At 53.9% G+C, this 12,944-nt stretch overlaps 1 protein-coding gene across 2 annotated transcripts in view; it reads right to left on the reverse strand.

Annotated features, from left to right (window-relative positions):
- Positions 1-1,306: 1,306 nt before the first annotated feature.
- Positions 1,307-12,944, reverse strand: part of LOC138721646 (leucine-rich repeat and fibronectin type-III domain-containing protein 5) — a 45,409-nt gene continuing 33,771 nt past the window's right edge. The window contains exons 2-4 of one of the 2 annotated variants that reach the window (XM_069859000.1): positions 9,988-11,395; positions 7,954-8,666; positions 1,307-1,691 (exon numbers count right to left, since the gene is read on the reverse strand). In XM_069859000.1, coding sequence (XP_069715101.1) covers positions 1,582-1,691; positions 7,954-8,666; positions 9,988-11,375 — 2,211 coding nt within the window. In that variant the 5' untranslated portion in view covers positions 11,376-11,395 and the 3' untranslated portion in view covers positions 1,307-1,581. Of the gene's footprint in view, positions 1,692-7,242; positions 8,667-9,987; positions 11,396-12,944 lie in introns of those variants that run through there. The other variant, XM_069858999.1, reaches the window with a different exon arrangement.

Here is a 12,944-nt window from a genome sequence, read left to right on the forward strand (position 1 = left end):
TTCATCCTCTTCCAGAATTCAAACCCCAATTACACTACGCAGAAAGGAAAGGGAGAGTAATGCACGCTGTTGTTATAATCCACATAAAATCCACGTTATGTGCAGCACCAGAAAGATCCCCAGTCACGCTTTCTAAGAACTAGAGCGATGAGTCCAACTGCTGTTCAAAACCGATCTTTGCTCCCCTGAAATCTCCATTTGGCCATGGAATCCTTGTGCACTAGATGAACCACATCCCACTCATCCCCAGGATCGTTGGCATTGAACCAGCACCGAGTTTTCTGCCCATGCACAGACCTTGGCTGTTGCGTCCACGGTGAGCTTGGGGTCTCCATCACTGATGCCTTGTGAGCCCTGGCTGTTGCTCTTGGCTCCCCAGCACTCAGCTCCACAACCATTAGAGGAGAAAGAGTAAGAGGAAGGCCCAATGGGGAAGCTCTTGGCTTATCTCGGACCCTCCTTCCATGGGCTTCCCTGTCCTGGGGAGATGCCGGTGTCTCTAGTGATGTGGGCAAAGCGTGGGCGCGTTGCTCAGCTGCCAAAGCCAAGTTCCTTCATCTGCACAGCAGACGCCACTGGTGGGAGCATCCTCATCCATGGGGAGCAGCCAGGCCAGGGGAGCCACGTCTGGGCAGCTCCATCTCCTGCCCCTCACAGTCAGCAAACAATAAATATTTACACTCGCTGTAATCTGTTCTCAGAAGTTCTATTGAAGCTGGTTGATTCACTGTGGTTTTCACAGAAGCTATAATTATATCTGTAAGCCATATGGGATTCTTGACGAGGAAGGAAAGAAAAAACAACCCCCAATTCCTTGGTGTTGTTTGAGAAGTGAGGCGTGACGGGCAGCCCGGCCGGGCTGGCGCTGCGGCCGTGGGAGGGGTGCAGCCCCATCCCGCCCCAGCAGCGCCCAGCCTGTCCCCTGTGCTCCCACGGCACCAGAGCCAGCAGCAACCAGGGCTCGGTGCTTCACTCGATTGCATGGTGCTCCCGGCACAGGAGCCTGCGGTGCCGTGACCCCACCACGCTGCAAGGGTTCCCATGGGACGGCACCGCTGCCACCCACGGCAGCGAGGGCAGACAGGGCTCCCTTGCCACTCAAACCCGTGCCCTTGCGCAGCCGCGGGGTGTGAAGCCGGGCAGCTTCTCCTGCCCCAGCACTGCCTGCACTGCAGACACCAGGGACCTCCCCACACCTGCGGGGCACGTGAATCACGCACTGCACACCGACCGGAATGCCTGCCGCCGGGATAACCCCTCCAGATCAACCAATACACCCACGCCATCGTAGTAAAACATTTATTAGTTCAGGTGATGGAAGCTACCATGTTTACAGTTTGTGAACTCACCACTGGCGACATTTACCATGAGGGGACTGCAGCTGCTGCCACCAGATTGCTCATCACTATTTTTAGTTTTATATAAAACCTCGGACACTGGAAAAAAAAGGTATTTAGACTGAATGTGGCAGATGGGAGATGGGAAACCTGTGAACGGGAGAAGAAAGTTTATCTGATGCAGCCAACATCGACCTCCTGGCTTCGGCTGCAGCTTCGAGTGGGGCCAGCGCAGTGCGACACGTTAACCTTCAGTGACTTGGAATCGTATTGTTTTCTGCCGAGCAAGAACGTCAGTGGCAACATTTTCGGGGGGTGGAGGAGGGCAGGCGTCCTGCGGATCGGCCCCGGCTTCTGTGCAAAGAGACAAAACAGAGACAGTGAGGGGACAAGGCGCAGGATCTGGCCCTTCCCCACAGCCAGAGCTGACCCCAGCAAGGGCAGCAGTGCCAGGAGGTGTTTGGTGGGACAAGCCGAGCGCAGCCCCATTTTGCCAGCGCTGGGAGTTGCCAGCTGAGCCACCCAGGCACGGGGCAGGCAGCAGACCAGCCCTTGGCCCCAGCACCCCAATGGCTCGGGTGCCATCAGCACCGCGGGAGCCAGGGCGCAGCAGGCAAAGCATGGTAGCTAATGGCAGAAAGGGTTAATGGCACCCAGCATCCCCGGTCTGCGGCTCAGTGAGCCATCACCACCTATCTTCCAGCTTCAGCCCCAGCTGGAAGCGCTGACCTCATGGTGCCGCAGCTACAGGGCAAACTAATCTAACCAAAAATGTCCCCAAACCCAAGGAGTGACCAGGAATGCTCATTGTTGAGAATGAGAAATTTCCAGTGTCCAGATTTGCCTCTGCCATTGCTGAGGCCAAGCCTTTTCCCACAGCAGGAGTTTCACCTCTTTGTATAGTTCCTGAAGTTTGCAGGGACCTCAAAACACCAGCACAGAGCCACAGATGGGCACAAGCCCAGCACCTGCTGCCACAACGTTTGCATGCAAGAGGAGAACTCGCTTCACAGACACCACGCAGACGTTTCATGGTCCTGCCCTGAGCTGCCACATCGCTTCCCAAAAGGATCCACGGGGCACCAGGCAGATCATTGGGCAGCCACTGTGCTCTCCCCAGAGAAGCATCATCTCGTCCGCGGCCCCACTGTGCGCCACGGGCTCTGCCTGCCACCCCAGACGGCAATACTTACCTCAGGGAATGCAAGGCTGCACCTGCAGCATGGAAATACAGACTAGGTACCATGTTCTACATTTATCCATGCTTTGCTGTGGGCTGCAGCTTCCACCTGCCTACAGACTCGCCGCGGGAGGGCAAGGTTCAGGGCTGCCGCTCCTGCGTACCACACCGCAGACAGGCTGGAACTGCCAAACCCTCTCGGGAAAAGAAGGGGGTCAGGGCTACGTTGCATCTCCCAGTGGAGATTTCCCCAATGAGGAGACTGCATGGCTTGCACACAAAACACGCTGGGCACCTCTAGAGAAGTGGTCTGGCTCTTCCCATAAAACTGGCAGTCCGGGAGAAAAACCAGCTTGGCCTCAATCTCAGCACTCCAACTTGGTCTCAGTTTCCAGGTTCACCACAGGAATGCTCTCTAAAGTGCAGTGCTTGGAACAACCTGAGGTGACGCAGCTTGGTCCTGTGCAACGGAACCAGGAGCATGTTCTGATCATTTCCATACAGAGTTTCCGACGTGGGCTCTCTCCCCAGCCAGTGCTGCACCACATTCAGTTTTTCTCTTTTTTAGTTTCTTTCCTTCCAATCTAAGCTTCCTTCTTTCTAAAGCAGCAGCCTTCACACCCAGCTCTTGTGAATAAATCAGGTCTATTAAGAGTCTACAGGCAGCAACACCAGTAGGATTTGCCCTTTGTTGGTGCTCTACTAATGATGCTGGGCTGTGGCTGCTTTAACCCCACTAACCCGCAGGCTTTTGTTTCCTGGGCATCTCTGCTGTGGTGAAAGCCAGACCACAGCTACTTTCAAACAGTAAGATTCAGTGTAGGACACATGTATTCTTATTTACAGAGCTGATTTCACCTGCCATTTGGTGCCTAACGGGATGTGCCTGCCCACAGCACACACGGAAGGAAAGAGCATCGCTGCCTGTGCGGGGTGGGCTGGCACCGAGCAGACCCCTCTGCAGTGCCTGGATTCAGCTCAGAGAGCAACAACTGCAGCGGCGGGTGAGGAATGACAGAACAACCAGCAGAAGGGAAGCCCCGGCTGGGTGGAGGTGCTGTGGTGGGCTGTGCACCAAGCACAGGCTCAAGCTCTGGCACCAGGTCCAGACACAGGCATGAAGAAACACATTTGCAAAGGGAAAATACAGGATACGTGTTTTCCGTAAGCAGAGCCCTACTGACTTTGCCATGGTTTGCTTCCTTTACATCAGAACTTTGACCAACATCACAATGAGTTCCTACAGCACCCAGGGACAGGCACAGTGCGATTTTGGGGCTGTTTTAGGAGTGCGATTGCACAGCCCCGGTCACAAGCAGAACCCTTGAGGAGGACAGTAAATGTTCTTGAGCTACTCCAACACTGACGAACATTGCCACGCTGTGAGTACTGTGAGCATCAGTTCCTCTCAATTCATAGCAAGAGAAGCAACAGCGAGCAATAGCAGATGTAATCATCACTTCTGCTGGTTGGATCGCTTATTGGGGGAAGCAAGGTGCTCCCTCTCTGTGCAGGGTGCCTGGTGAGGCTCTCGGTGTGGTTTCACAGCAGCGCAGAAGGGCCACCCTGCACCATCTCAAGGGCACACAAGCAGCAAGCACCAGCTGCCACAGGGCTGCCGGCTGGCATGGCTCGGTGTCACTCCGTCAGCCAGGGATGCTGCGTGTCTAGCTCGGTGACCATGCTCAGGTGCCTCCGGAGTCACCGGGAGATGCTCTGTGCAGCCCCGAAGCGGTGGCCAGCAGGGCTTTAATGGTCCCTGGGAGGCAGGAGCTGCTGGCAGTGAGCCTCACGCCTCCAGCAGCATGTCAGCCAGCAGGAACGGGACAACCCAGCAGCTGGCTCCTGCCTGCCGGAGAGGTGCACGCCCAGGAGCCAGCTCCCCTCTCCTAGGCACAGGACACATGGCCATCACCTTCCCGTTGGCTGTTCCCAAGCACGCAGGGACGGCTGCCACACTCAGGGGAACACGCTGGCAGAAATAAACTGACGGGCACCCAGGGCGGAGCAGGACCATGTATTCACCATAAAGAACATGCCCAGCAGACAAGTGGAAAAGCATCACAGAAAGCAAGCCGACACAACACGTTTCACCCAACACAGCCCTGCTTCTCCATCCAGCACCACGTGTACCAGCCCTCTTTAACACAACATGTACACTCGGAGGAAAGGATTCCAAGAAGGTGCAAGAGGAACTATGTGCCAGTAATTTTAATACAAGTAAACAGATTTCTGAAGTAGTTTCTCCTCCACCTATGGCAAACACTTCAGTTTCTCTGTTTCTGAGCAGCACACACAGGCAGGCTGGGCGATGCTGGGGCAGGTTTGTGGGTTCAGGTCTCCGCGAGCTCCCGACTGCAGCCGGGGTGAAGCCAGGACGGCAGTGCCAGCCCAGCCAGAGGCAGAGTGCACCCCACACCCCCCAACCCATCTTGATACCCATCGCCCTGCTCATGTTCCTGAACTCAGACTCTCATTCCTGAAGCATCAGAAAGTGTTGCTGCACTTGAAGACAGATGTTGCCACGTTATCCTGATCAAGGAGCACCACAGCACTTTCTGGCTTGAACGGCTGGCAACCTCTGGTTTTGCAGAACAGAAAGGACACAGAATTTCCTCCTCCAGGAGGCTTTCAATGCTCTGACAGAATCGAGCCTGAATGAGCTGTCCTGCTGCAGTTACTCCAGTGGGAATGGCTGGTTTTGTGCCCATGCACTCCCACGGGACTCTCCTCTCCACCCAAGGGAGAGAGACGTGAGGCAAACCCTCTGCTACCCAGGTCTCATGGCTGTATGCTATTTGCAGAGAATTAAATCAAACGCAGGGACATATGGTTCTCGTAAGCTGCTTACACAGACGCACCATGGACACGCAGCTCCAGCGTTCAGAAAATGATTCCTTTGGGTAAAAAATTAAGGAGAGAAAAATAAAACTCCCTAAACCCAAAGAAGCCATTAATATTTTAGCACTTCCACAAAGTTTTAGACGCGTTTACATCCAATTTTAGACAACACATAAACCATTTTTCATTTGATATTTTTAAAAACCATGATCCAAACAAGCACCAAGCAGAAAACCTTTACAGCAAGCCCCACACCCTGGAGCAAAGGGAAGGCGCTACCCTCGGTTTCCCGTGCCTGACGGCGCCTTCGCTGTGCGACCACCAGAACCGGGACAAAGACAGCATCGCCTCGCACGGGGCACTGCTTCAACAGCCACTTTCTGAGCACACAGCCCCGCGAGAAGAACTTCCAGAGACAGCTCAGGAGGGATATCTCTCTTTTTAACTTTCCAGCAGGGAGCGGGTGTTCTAATTTTGAGGTTTCGTTTCCTTTTTGGTCCCTGCATTTCCCAAGGGAAGTAAAAGGGCTTTCTAAAAAAGAAACAGCCTCCTCTTTTAACGTCCTTTACACCACCCCCATCCAGACTCTGTTTCTCCACGACAGGCCGTGAAACTGCCGAGAGCAACCCACGATGGCTGAGAGCACCAGGGCTCTTCGGAGGCAGAGAACGGGGCTGCCGGGAGATGACATTCCCCGCTGCGAGACGTTCCCTGCCACAAGCCATTCCCTGCCACGACGGCTCTGGGCCGACCTGCTGAGAGCCAGGGTGTCAGCAGGCACCTGCCTGGGTTTCACCGCCCTCCAGAACAAGCACGCAGGATGTAAAATTTAACTATTCTGTCACTTTAATGGCCGCAAAGCCCACATCAAACCTATTATGTGGCAGTTGAAAATGCACTAATGTTGCAGAGTTAAGCTGTCTCTAATTTAAACATGATGACCATACCGGTTTAATTAATATTAATCGCAGCCTTCATTTTGGAGCAGCAGCAGCAGCATGTCTGCCATCCTCACAACGTGAGGGTTTCAGTTGCTGACACCTATTGCCACAGGCTTCTGTCCTCACCTAGTGCCCTGACGATATCCCATCCCGCAGCACGGCAATCAGAGAGCAGGTTATGGATGGGACCATCTTCCAGTCCCTCCACCGTGCACGGGGTGAAAGGGAACTGGAATAACCACAGAGTTTACAGGACATGTGCCCCAAATCATCTTGGAAAGCAGGAGACGGACATCACCATCATCCTGACCATCACGGAGAGCCGCTCAATGCCAACATGCCTGCTGGATGCCCTCTGCCCCACAGCACAGGGTTGAGCCACCAGCCCCGCTCCCTGCTCACACCCTGAGGTGTCACCACTCCCTGCCCCAAACCAGCTCTGTGTGACCACAGCCGAGCAGCCGCTGTGGCTGCTCCCTCCTCTTCCCTCAGCCCCGTCACCGACCTCTGTGCCCCTGCCCTGATGAGACGGGGCAGCCTGCGCCACGACGACGGCTCGGAAAGCAGAGCAGCAAAGCAAAGCTCGCACAGCCCGGAGTGACGGGCAGCAGCCACCTTGACCGCTGGCACCGAGCGGCCACGTGCTCTGCCAGCGCCGGCACCGGGCACGGCCAGCGCCATGGGACGAGGGCGCTCGGGACAGCGGGTCGGGCACCACCCCAGCTGCCGGACCCCAGCACGAGGCAGGGGACCCCCCATCACAGCACCCTCCTACTCCTCCTCCTGGCTCCGGGTGGGCAGTCACCGCGAGGCGGGCTGGTGTACGGAGTGAATATTTTATTGTACACAACATAACAACACAGCGTTGTTGTTCCTGTACAGCATCTGCCTAAAAACAAAGGCAACACCATTGTCACGGAAAAGAAATGTACAGTCTGACCGGTTTAAAAAATACCATTTTACTGACTGATCTGGGAGTGGTTATTTGTTAGCTTGGAGGAAATTGCATTTCCTTTATAAAAGGCTTTTTCTGTGAAAACTCTCTCTTTCGTTTTCTGCTGCTGCAGAACCAGGAAGCCAGTCCTAGAGTAGGGAAGGCACTGGTGCTGTTCCATGCTTTTTTTCACCCCTTAATCTTTTTTTGTTTTCCTTTCTTTTTTTTTTTTTTAATCTCTGGATGTTGCCTTCGGTTTTGATGTTAAAAAAAAGAAATCGAATGCAAACTAAATCAAACCCCGTGTGCACTGGGTGGCTTACACAGAACCCCGCATGAACAAGCCATTAATCAGCGAGACAACAGTGAACTTCCAAATCCAATTCCCCCCCGGGACAGGGAGTTTCACACAATGTTTGGTGCTTTGTTTGTCATTCAAATAAAAATTAAAAGAAAAAAGAAAGAAAAAGGAAAAAAAAAAAAAAGCAGGTCACACAGTGCTTTCCAATATCCACTCAGAACTGGAGAAAGTTGCTTTTCCGCTATCCACGTCAGAGCTGTCTGACCGGACCAGCATCCCGTTCATGGACACGCTGCGCTTGGACCGCAGAGCGGCCGCAGCCCAGGCGCTGCCGGGGCACCCGGGCTCGGCCAGCTCGCCGCCCAGGGACAGCCTGCGCTTGGCTCGGGCCGCGTCCGCCGGCAGCGTGAGGAACTTACTTGGCTTTGATTGTGCTCTTTTGTAGGTGGGGGCGGCTCGGGGGGAGCCGGGGGGGCGGGTGGGCAACTGCAGGGCAGTGGAGTTATTTCGGTTACTGTTCTGGGACTCGATGGTGCCGACAGCTTCGCCCTGCGGCTCGCTGCCGGGCTTCGGCCCCGGCTTTCGCTTCTGCTTCTGGGAGGCAGAAGCGCTGGAAGTCCAGGCGGGAGGCAAAGCGGAGGTAGTGGTGGCCGAGTCCTGGCTGGAGGCGGCCTCCGGCGACTGCGTCGCGCCGTCGCTGGCAGCCTTGCAGCACTGGATGCCCTCCTCGTGCCCGATGGCCTGCTTGGACATGGACTGCGACAGCGCGCCGCCGCAGCCCTGGATCTGAGCCCCGTTCGTCTGCGAGTAGACGTTGCTGACCTTGGTGGCCTTCTGCTGCCCGTTGTTGTTGCACACCTTGTAGCGGATCATGAGGATGATGATGAACACGAGCACGGACGCCACGATGATCCCACCAATGATGATAATCATGGTCCCACCCAGGAACTGGGACTGCATGAAGTGGCAGCGCACGTAGTCCTGCTCGGTGGTGAACTGCGTGCAGCCCACCACCCTGGTGGCGGTGAGCGAGGTGATCCCATCGTCGTAGATGGCCAGGACGCACAGGTCGTACACAGTCCCAGCAGCCAGGTTGTTGACCAGGAAGGTTTTGCTTGTGGGAGGTATCATTCTATGGGAGAAGAAACCAGCATGAATGAAGCTGGCAGACCCGCAGCCTCCACCCATGATGAGCCCCACCAGGGCTCGTCTTCACTCCTGCCGCTGCTCCAGCAGGGCTGCTCACCCTCCTGTCACAGCTCCTGCCCTTGTTCTGAATCACAGAATCATTAAGGTTGGAAAAGACCTCTAAGATCATCAAGTGCAACAGTAAGCCTAACACCACGGTGTCTATTATGACACCAAGTGCCATGGCTACATACTTTTTGAGCACCTCCAGGAAAGGTAACTCCACCACTGCCCTGGGCACCCTCTGCCAGGGCTTCACCACAGTAAAGAAAGTTTTCCTAACCTCCAATCGAACCCCCTCCGGTGCAACTTGAGGCCATTTCCTCTCGTCCCATCACTTGATACTTGGGAGAAGAGCCCAGCACCCGCCTCACCACAACCTCCTTTCTGGAGCTGCAGAGAGTGATGAGGTCTCCCCTCGGCCTCTTCTTCTCCAGGCTAAACAGCTCCAGGTCCCTCAGCCACTCCCAAAATCCCTGGGATCCAGACCCTTCCCTAACTCTGCTCCCTTCTCTGGAAATGCTCCAGCCCCTCAATGTCCCTCCTGGACTAAGGGGCCCAAAACTGAACCCAGGATTCGAGGTGCCACCTCACCAGCGCAGAGCGCAGGGGAAACTACCTTCCCTGCTCCTGCTGGCCACCCCATGGCTCATCCGAGCCAGGATGCTGTCGGCTTCCTTGCCCAATTAGCCACTGCTGGCTCATGTTCAGCCACTGTTGACCAGCACTGCCAGGTGCTTTTCCACTTCCATCTGGGTCATCAGCAGTTGTCGCCAAGCCACTGGCACAGCTTGGCAAGGCAGAGTACCCCATGAGAGGAACTGCACCGAACCATAAAACTGTCCAAGCAAAGACAGGTCTGAAGGGTGTGAGCTTGACCCCAGCAGCACAGAACCTCTCTGCACTGTGACACCCGCACAGACACTGCTGGGGGCACTGCGAGGAGTGCCTTCATGGACATGCTTCTCCTTACGTTGTCATAAAACTGAGAGCATTAAGATCCATTTAATTCTACTACCTTTACAACCTTTCTGTCCCTCAGATTACTTCAGAGGATTAGAGGTCCATTTGGATTATCTAAAAATACAACCGGTCAAGGTAATTTCCCTCTTTGCGAGGTATAAAATTGCATGAGTCCTTCCCGAGGCTCCCACCATCTGCTGCCGCGGGCAGGACTCTGCTCGGCTGGGAAGTGGCTGCTCTGGTGGAGGGGGCTGCCCGGAGCCGCAGGCAGCATGTCAGCACCAAACAGGACCCTGCCTTACCTGTAAACAAGGGAGTCATCGTAAGTACCGTTGTACTGGATTTGGAACATACGGATCCCAGGTATATTCCTCTGAAAATTGAATTTCAGCAGAGCAGTAGAGGATGTTGCTTCTGCAACGACCACCTTCTTATCTTGGCTGACTTTAGTATCCCCATTGCTACTGCTCGCGTTGGAGCCCGACTTGGTGGAAGTGGAGATATCCGAGGAGCCGGGGTCGGGCTCGTGGATGTGGTTTGTGCTGTTCAGCAAGTGGGGGAGTTTGATTATGTGTAGGTCCACCGTCTGCGTGGCCTCCCCAGCTGGGTTAGAAGCAATGCAGGTGAAGGAGCCCGTGTCCTTCACCGTCGTTATAAGGATGTCGAGAGTCCCGTTGTCGTATACCACAGACCTTGTCGCGTTTGAAATCAGTTTGCCCTCAGGTGAAATCCAATGAATCGCTGGTTCGGGGTCCCCCCGGGCTTTACACCGCAGCGCTGCCCGCTGGCCCTCCAGCACCCGCAGCTCATGGGTGTGCCGGGTGATGAGAGGAGGCTCGCACAGGAACTCCTCCTCAGGGATCGACCAGAAGTACCGGCCAGACAAGAGCGTGGGAGAAGCACAGGTCTCCAGGTCGTCTTCCCTTGAAAGACGCCTCAGCCACAAGAGCTCACAGTTGCAATGCAAAGGATTCCCACCAAAGCTCAATGCAAAAGTCGAGGGGCTGATAATTCCTGAGGTTGCCAGCACCTGAGCTCGCTGGAAGAGAGGATCAGGTGGTAGCTTCTGCAGTTTGTTAGACGTGACGTCCAACCTGGTCATCTTGTGGAGGTGGGAGAAGGTCCCCTTAGGAATATGGTCAATCATGTTGTGGTCTAGGCTGAGCGTGTGCAAACTCACCATCTTCTCCACCGCATCCCATGGGATGGTTTCCAGATTGTTGTAAGACAAATCCAATTCCTCAAGAGCTAAAACATCATCAAAAGCTGTGGAAGAAATTAAAGTCAGCTGGTTGTTGTTAAGTATCAAGTGGTGAAGGTTGGAGAGTCCGCTGAACATGTCATTAGTGATCTTAGTCAATCGGTTGCTGTTCAAATGCAAAGCCCGCAAATTGCGCAAGTCGGCAAACGCATGAGGCGTAATAAAACTGATTGTATTCCTGGACAGCGTCAGGTCCACCAGGCTGGTCATGTTGGCAAAGTCTTTCCTTTTAATGTTTGTAACAAAGTTGTCTGCCAGCCGTAACTCCACAGTCCTCCTGTCAATGTTGGGAGGAACAAACAAGAGCCCTTTCTTGGCACAAAGGGTGGCAAGGTTCGGAGACAGAATCTGACAGACACAGCGCTTTGGGCAGATCTGAGCTCTCACCGCTATGCCAATGAACAGCAGAAACAAAAGCAGTTTTTCCATTGTAGATCAGGTTCAAGAGCCTGTAAGGGAGAGCAATCACCTGTTAGTCTCTGCAGGATGAGCAAATCGCACAATAAAAAAGCAAAGACAAACCGCCTGTGGTTAAATCATGAAACCAAGGTTCGTGTGCGCCATCCTCATTTCGTTTCCTGATGTCTTTATCGTTCTCCATACCCTGACTAAAGAGCTTCTATGCTAACTTCCAGAAGAACGATGGAGAGAGAGAGATGTTTGCATGCACACATAGATCCACACCGACACCCAGACTCTTAGATACAAATGACAAAGCAACTTGGAAGCAGCCGATGGCACCGCGTGTGGTGTCAGCGACACCTTTTGTGACCTGACAGCTCATCCCCACCGCGCAGCGCAGCCCCACTGCAGGCCCTCAGCTTTCTGACAGATGCTCCTGACCTCACGGTCTGGAGTTACTTTGCCATGATGCCAACAAAGACAGGCTGAGAGACTTGGGGTTGTTCAGCCTGGAGAAGAGAAGGCTCCGGGGAGACCTTAGAGCAGCTTCCAGGGCTGAAAGGGGCTCCAGGAAAGCTGGGGAGGAGCTTTTGAGCAGGGAGGGCAGGGACAGGATGAGGGGGAACAGTTTTCAGCTGAAAGAGGGGAGACAGAGATAAGATCGTAGGAAGAAATGTTTTCCTCTGAGGGTGCAGAAGCACAGGCCCAGGTTGCCCAGAGCAGGGGTGGCTGCCCCATCCCTGGAGGGGTTCAAGGCCAGGTTGGATGGGGCTTGGAGCCCCTGATCCAGTGGGAGGTGTCCCTGCCCAAGGCAGGGGGTGGGACTGGATGGGCTTTGAGGTCCCTTCCAACCCAAACCATTCCATGCCTCTATGAAAATGAGATTTCATGTGCTTTACTGTCAGCTAAGACTTCCAGTAGCCTCTAAACCATGGCAATTCAAAGGGTTTGTAGCCATCTCCACCAAACATTTAAGCTCATAATGCTATTTCAGATTAAATTCAGAAGGAGCTATTTTTATGTCATTCAAAACCCAAATAAAACAAACAACAACAACAAAAACCCCAAAACAAACAAACAAGAAAAGCCCCCACAACAACAGGGATCTCAATAAATATGGAACGTGGGCTAATTTTAGATCATCACTGTTTTCCCGGCTGCCACAGCCAGCAGTGCTGCACTCTTCTCCCAGCAAGCCTGACAGTTCAATTAGCCTTATCTCTTGCATTGCCAGATCCAAGATCCTCACAGGGTATGGAAACAAGGAAGATAACGACAGTGCCCACACCAGCTAAATGAAATCATCCATCAGCGGCTACACCCAGTGCTCCACGCGGGCAGGAGGGAGCACAGCCCCACATGTCCGAGAGGGAACTTGTACGGCCGTAAGCAACGGACCTCAGCAGGATTCCATGTTGGGAATGAAGCACTTGGCTCCCTTCAGGACTGATAATATTGTACATGTGTGGATTGGATTCCCTGGATGCTCTGTCATCCCAGAAATGTACTAATAAGGCTCATCTGAAATAAAATCAAGTTTCACAGCTAGCCACGAGCAGGAGTCTTCAATCACCATGGGAATTTAAAGACATTTAA

The sequence above is a fragment of the Phaenicophaeus curvirostris genome, chromosome 5, assembly GCF_032191515.1.
Source record: "Phaenicophaeus curvirostris isolate KB17595 chromosome 5, BPBGC_Pcur_1.0, whole genome shotgun sequence".
Classification (NCBI taxonomy): domain Eukaryota; kingdom Metazoa; phylum Chordata; class Aves; order Cuculiformes; family Cuculidae; genus Phaenicophaeus; species Phaenicophaeus curvirostris.